The sequence below is a fragment of the Carya illinoinensis genome, chromosome 4 (assembly GCF_018687715.1).
Source record: "Carya illinoinensis cultivar Pawnee chromosome 4, C.illinoinensisPawnee_v1, whole genome shotgun sequence".
NCBI classification, from domain to species: Eukaryota; Viridiplantae; Streptophyta; class Magnoliopsida; order Fagales; family Juglandaceae; genus Carya; species Carya illinoinensis.
In genome coordinates, this window is record NC_056755.1 from 14,340,794 (window position 1) to 14,347,465 (window position 6,672).

The following is a 6,672-nucleotide window of genomic DNA, read 5'->3' on the forward strand; positions in this document are numbered from 1 at the left end:
ATGGGTGTGACGGCGTTTATCGCCACTGCAATAGCTGCTTACAGAAACTTTAGCACCAAAACTTTTGGGAAAAACACAAAAGCCGCTCAAAATTGGTACAGGAGTAAAAACAAACCCAGAAAGAGCGAACCCAGAAACCCTAGGACCAGAATCAAGTGGACTGACCAACAAAAAAAAATCATATCTGCAGTTTCTGCGGGCAGTTCTGTGTTCATCACGGGCTCGGCAGGGACCGGAAAAACAGAATTGGTTAAGCATATTATCATGCTGTTGAAAAAATGTCACTCCCCATCTGGGGTCTTTGTCACAGCGTCTACTGGGGTCGCGGCGTGCGCAATTTGGGGACAAACGTTGCACTCGTTTGCGGGCATTGGGTACCCCATGGCGGATCGCCGCACTTTGCTGGATAGGGTTCTTCAGAATAAGAAGGCCTACAGGAGGTGGAACAAAGCTGAGGCATTGGTTATTGATGAGATTAGCATGGTTGACGCAGAGCTGTTTGAGAGTCTTGAATACATTGCAAGGAAGTTACGTGGTGGAGATAAGGTTTGGGGTGGGATTCAGCTTGTCGTGAGTGGTGATTTCTTTCAGCTACCACCAGTTTTTGGTCATCATAATTCGTCGGGCAAAGAGTTTGCATTTGAAGCTGATTGCTGGAATGCAAGTTTTGATATGCAACTTGAGCTTACAGAGATTTTCAGACAATCAGATGCTCGGTTCATCAAAATGCTTCAGGGTATAAGGAGAGGGGATTGTGATCCTCAGGACTTAGAGGTTCTCGAACAGTTGTGTTCAAGGACCGAGTCAGATGAGTTAGATCCGTCTGTGGTACAGCTCTATCCATTGAATGAAGATGTAAGGAGAGTGAACGAGATGAGGATGGAAAGCTTATCCGAGGCAGCCACCACATATTTAGCCTCTGACAGTGGTGAGAATCCCTGGAAGATGCAGCTCCAAGAAGGGATAGCACCCGATGAGCTTTTCCTCTGTGAAGGTGCAAGAGTAATGCTGATCAAGAATTTGAATACTTGGCGTGGACTTGTGAATGGCAACACGGGTACAGTTATCGGATTTTTAGAGTCAAAGGGTGTGGATGTAAGAGATATATGTACTGAAAACCTGCTGCCTATAGTCAAATTTGATTCAGGGCCAACGAAGGTGATTGAGCCAGAAACTTGGGTTGTGACAGAGGCAGACACAGTTGTTGCTGAAAGAAAGCAGCTGCCCCTTTTATTGGCATGGGCTCGAAGTATTCACAGGTGCCAGGGCATGACTCTTGATAAACTTCACACCAATCTATCTAGAGCTTTTGGCTGTGGAATGGTCTATGTTGCACTCTCCCGGGTGAGGAGTTTGGAAGGTCTTCAGTTATCAGGTTTCAGTCCCTCAAAGATCAAGGCACACCCGAAGGTCTTGCAGTTCTACAAAAGTTTTGCTTGTGAACGAATTACTACTGAGGGTAAAGATGAAGGTGCCAACAAGATCAGAGTTTACACCAGTAGCTTAGTACATGTTTCAAACACAACAAACAAAGGAGCATCAAAATACCATTTTTCTCTTTCCGAATTCATCTCTTCACGTCAGAAAAGAAAATGAAAGTATTTTCATGTTTTTTCTCGAAGGATTAAGATGAAAGCTTAGCCAAGCTATCATGGTGGACTCGGTTAAAAAGGAACGAAAAAATTCAGGACGAAGAATAAAGTTGCTCTTTCCTTTTAACGACCACAACTCTTTTGAGGAATCTGAAAGAAGCCTTTATTACAAATCCTCAAAGTGGGGAGATACATAAATTCTTGTTGATGTGTACAGTGAACAGTGATTATTCATCCGTGGCAATAATTTCCCTTGAGCAGTCGTCACTCGATCCAATTGTAGTATGCATGAGGTACGAATGGTACCTTCTGCATGATGCTAACCGGAAAACATAAAAGGAACCTGTTATAGCCTCTTACCTCCTATCAAAGTTTAGGTGCTATGAACAGCATGGGAGGGTTGAATGCTAAATACGTTTGTCCAAAGTGCAAAAGTGTTGAGAGGTGGACCAGAAACAAATACGGCATACTGGTGGAGGAGAAAGAAAAAATGGCAGGAAAATATGATCATGTCACTTCAGAATAGCAGATTAGAGAAATTATGTATTACTGCACAAATGAGTGGATTTTTCATGGTTTATGGTTCTGCTGTTGAACATTCTCATTGCAAGTGGATATATGGTGCAAGCAGAATACAATCTTAATAAGAACATTAGTACTGCAGACAAACAATGATATTCGCCCGTGTGAGACTAAATTCCACTCGTTTTAACCGAAGGGGGCCATGACAATCTCCTATGGCTCGTGCCATCAACCTGATTAAGATCAGAAATCTCACCGTTTTCATCCCTTGCTTCTTGTCTCTCCATTTTTTGCCTACTTAGGCTTCTAGTAACTAGGTCATCAAAGCTTGGGCCATTTCTCCAGGGTGGCGGAGTCACACAGTTGGAGTCCCCTGCAACTCTTTGGGAGCTGTTTTTGACTGGTGTTGCAGGCAAAGAGGAATTGAAATGACCCACTCTCAGATTCTGAAGTGTTGCAAACGAGTCTCTCATGGCAGACATGGCCTCAAAGAATCGGGTGCATGATGCTAGAGCTACTGGGATCGGGCGAAGCATTTCCTGCATCAGTAGAAGAAGATGAGGATTACCTTTCTGAGACAAAACCCACTCTTTAAGCACACGTTTCATGGCTACAGTAATTAGAAAGAAAGCTCAAGAACGAATCCACTGGAACCCATGAACTACAGCACGGATATAAGTTCTGTATTAGCATATCTTTAGGATTTCATGAAATGGACAGCATATTACTATTGATCAAAACACCTTTTACCTCCAGTCCATAGTGGATGTTTAACCTTTAGCATTTTGATTATATCATAATTTGTGAATGAGTTTAAAAAGACAAATCAACCGTTCAAAAGGCTAATAATAACCATGCTGCTTCACCAGAACCAGAAGTCTCCCATGATCTCTCACACTTCATCCGAAAGACTACGCTTATTACAGTGTAGTTTAGTATGGTATACACTTTTTAACTTAAAAAAGGAAAAAAATGGGTAACTGAGGAATGTGGTCCGGAACTACGAATGGAATGACATATATGGCATATCAGGCATTCTGGAACTTGTTCAGAAGCAAATTAAATGCCTCTAGAAACTTACTCCCCATACTGAAGGAGGCTCCTTAAAGTTCTGACTCCATTGAAAATCTGCAACTGACGTTGTCAAGGCACCATAATCACCAGCAGCCTTCATCAGTAATTCAGAAAATTGTTTCTGCACGAACCCAAGCAAAAGATGGCAAACATTAAAAATGCCGACTTTCAAGTGACCGAAAATTTATGTAACCGTTTAATAACCTTCTACAAGAGCTAGACTCAGAATTTACAATTTGGACTTAAAATATGGGCAAACTTTCTGATTACGATTTATACGTTAAATTTAAGTGAAATTAATAACACCAGCACTAGCAATTATCTGTTATGGTTTATGCTTATAGCACACATTCACACATTGAAATACTACATCAATTCAATCTCTCATCCGTTCTCTTCTCATCCATCCATAAAAATGTGCTGTCATTCAACAAATACATGCTGTTATTCTATCAATAAGTCCCCAACTTAGGGAAGGTACTAGGTGATAAAAGTCACTATTTTGCATTCTAGCATCGACAGACCCACTACATGCCCCCACACCTATGCCTATTTGGTGCATCAAAAGCTGTTAGTTTGACAAGCAGACTAGTCATGAGATGATGAGTGAAAGAGGAATACAAGTTAGGGGTCAAAGTGTGGGTTGAGAGAGAGAGAGAGATGAAACTTGTTGGACCAACCTGATATTCTGCTTCCACTGGAATGCAATCCAGTGAATATGGCTGTTGAAGACGAGCTATTATGCGATCCTGCCAACATTCAACATTGAAACATGTGTTCACAGGTTTAATAAATTCATTTGACTTAATGTGAAAAAGATTTTGTATGCTGAAGAAATAGAAATGATTTTCCCTCTCACGGTCACCATTATTCAACCTGAAATACGTAAGTATGTTAATGAAACATAATCATCCATAGGATCAGCATCAATGTCAAAACATTCCCTTTCAGGTTGCAATATCATTACCTAAGCTATAGTCCTTACCGACTGCAATGACAAGATCTTGGCAGTAGTCATTTAGTAAGAATAATCATGAGGACAGATGCCTGATACTAGAACTGCCACAGAAGGCCGGAGGAATCTATAAATATTTTGCATTACAGTCAACACACAAAGAGGCTCTGTTTGTTTTCATTGGGAATTATTACTATGAGATTATAGTTCTTCAATAATTAGCACTGCCATACAAAAATTTGCTTTTCAAAATCCAAATTATAGGCTCATGAGTAAAAGAAATTAATTTATGAGCAATATTTTTATAGGATCTTTTATCATAACATAAAATTTATAAGAACAATGTTGAATGCACCAGGTATAAGAATAAGAAAACTTCCATGGAAGCAGAACTTGGTTATGTAACAGTTTACAAACAAGTCAATTTTACTCACAAATCATAGTCAAGATAAGGTGTAGAAATAAAGGCATCTCTAGGGGCCCGTAGAGAGGATATCCACGATCCAGTGTAGCATTTGAATGCACAAAAAATTCTCACTCCCCTGCCTGCTCATTGACAGGAGGAATAATTGTTGAGAACTGTAGTAGTCACAAATTTTCCAAAAACTAAGAAACCAAATAGTCCCTTAAGTTAAACAATACCATAATGTAATACTACCATATATTAGAGTAGCCCATGCTACTCCAAAATCTAGAGCGAGAAACAGAGTATATATAGATGCCCAGTTTTCAAAAGTGTGTTTGCATGCATGATGCATACTAGGTTCATGTTCTGCATATGTATACACGGATAGAAGATTGGACATGGAGATTTTCAAGGAGAAACAGAAGGAGCTTTAGCATGAAGCATACACCATTTGACCTTAAAATTGCAAAGAAGACAATAATGACAAAAATGAAACAACATAATACCTTATTCTGAATGACATCTTTCAATATAGTTGTAATCCTTGCCAAAGTCTCAGTCTTCTTTTCCATTTCGGTCACATGTGTTAAATGTGCCACATTTTTATCATCCTTAAATTTTACCAACCAAGTTAGAATGAGTGAAACTGCAACCCAAAACATCATATTCTAATTTCATTTTCTTCAGTTACCCAAAACTATCATACTGTAAATGAAACAGGCCACAAATGAAACTGGTATTACTCACCTTTCGTCCTTGAAGTTCCACTTGCAGATCTACTATTTTTCTTTGTACGGCGCTAAGTTCTCTTAATACCCTTGTCAAGTCATCACCCTTCTCACCAGTTGTAGTGGATAAGTTCTGGAGTTCTTCCTGCCCAAAAGGGAAAAAAAGTGATGACCTTAATCATAATTCCACTAGTACATGTCGTGCACTTAAATCTTTTACTACAACGTTGCAATTTTGTAGTTGAAGGCATCTAAAAATAAAAAAGCAACAAAACACACTGCCTTCTACAAAAAGCACTCCTTCATACATTCCCATTAAAGAAAAAACTAATACAGCTTATTAATTTATAACTTGGATCTCATTTATTTCTGGAAAGAGTCATGTTGGGGATCCAAAACAACCAAAACTGATGTCAGCTCCCTTCATTTCTGACTTGTATTCCCACAAGAGACCGATATTTAACTGGGTGTTTCAAATGAGCTTCAATATGGACAACACACACAATTGGTGGGTAGAAATGGAGCTACATTCTATCAAACAGAAGCAAAATGGGTCGAGATCAGAATTCCCAAAGAGTGACGCAAAATGCAAAACAGAACATACATTACTGTTAAAGGCGATTAAAGGATAATAACAATTGCACAAAAGTAAAATGCAAAATCAGAATTACCACCTGAGTAGGAGAAGGGGAAACAGAGAAGCCGAGATCCGCAGCGATGGAGAGAGCATCGGACATGCCTGCAATCCGCCTCAGAGGCTTCTTTCCAACCCAAGTGGAATCTGTCCCCATTGACATTTCCTGCTTTCTGCCAATTTTGAGTTGGGTTAGACGGCAATTTGAAATCTCTCCGAAACGTAAAAAGACTTTCTTGATTCTTCAGCACGGCGCCAGGGCCACCATTTCACAACTTTGAATAGGACGGTGCTACAGGCACCGCTGGTGGCTCCCGCTGGGAGTCACCGTTAGGCAAAAATAATTTTTTGCCTTTTTGATTTTTTTTTAAATTATTTTTTAATACTTTTAAACATTTTAAAAAAATATAAAAAAATTATAATAATATTATAAAAAAATTCCTTAATCATTAAGAAAAAGAAAAAATTAAAAAAAAAAAAAATAGGGCCAGCGGTGGCCCCCAGCGGGAGCCACCAGCGGTGGCCCTATCATTTTCCCTTTGAATAATAACCTCAAAATTAAAAAAGTAAATAAAATATTAAAATAACGTTATGTAAAACCCACAAGGTAAAGATAAAAATCATTTTAAAAAAAAAAAATTATTTTCTTTTTAAACAGTGGGAGAAACAAACCAAGCACCTACACTTGGGTCATCTCAAGCGGGTGGCTGCCTTGAGGTGCAACCCCAGTTTAATGGAAATGCAAGAAGGAGCAATCACTT

General features: G+C 39.3%; 2 protein-coding genes across 2 annotated transcripts; one reads left to right on the forward strand and one right to left on the reverse strand.

Annotated features, from left to right (window-relative positions):
* On the forward strand, positions 1-1,596 carry LOC122306266 (ATP-dependent DNA helicase PIF1-like). Its single transcript, XM_043118699.1, has one exon. The coding sequence runs from the start codon at positions 1-3 to the stop codon at positions 1,594-1,596; it is 1,596 nt and encodes a 531-aa protein (XP_042974633.1).
* Positions 1,597-2,108: 512 nt separating this feature from the next.
* LOC122307640 (AUGMIN subunit 2-like) lies at positions 2,109-6,229 on the reverse strand. The gene is made up of 6 exons (XM_043120655.1): positions 5,952-6,229; positions 5,297-5,422; positions 5,056-5,160; positions 3,869-3,937; positions 3,196-3,309; positions 2,109-2,653 (listed from the first exon to the last, which is right to left on the reverse strand). Exons 1-6 carry the CDS (start codon positions 6,072-6,074, stop codon positions 2,285-2,287), a joined length of 906 nt encoding a protein of 301 aa, XP_042976589.1. The 5' UTR covers positions 6,075-6,229; the 3' UTR covers positions 2,109-2,284.
* Between the last annotated feature and the right edge of the window lie 443 nt (positions 6,230-6,672).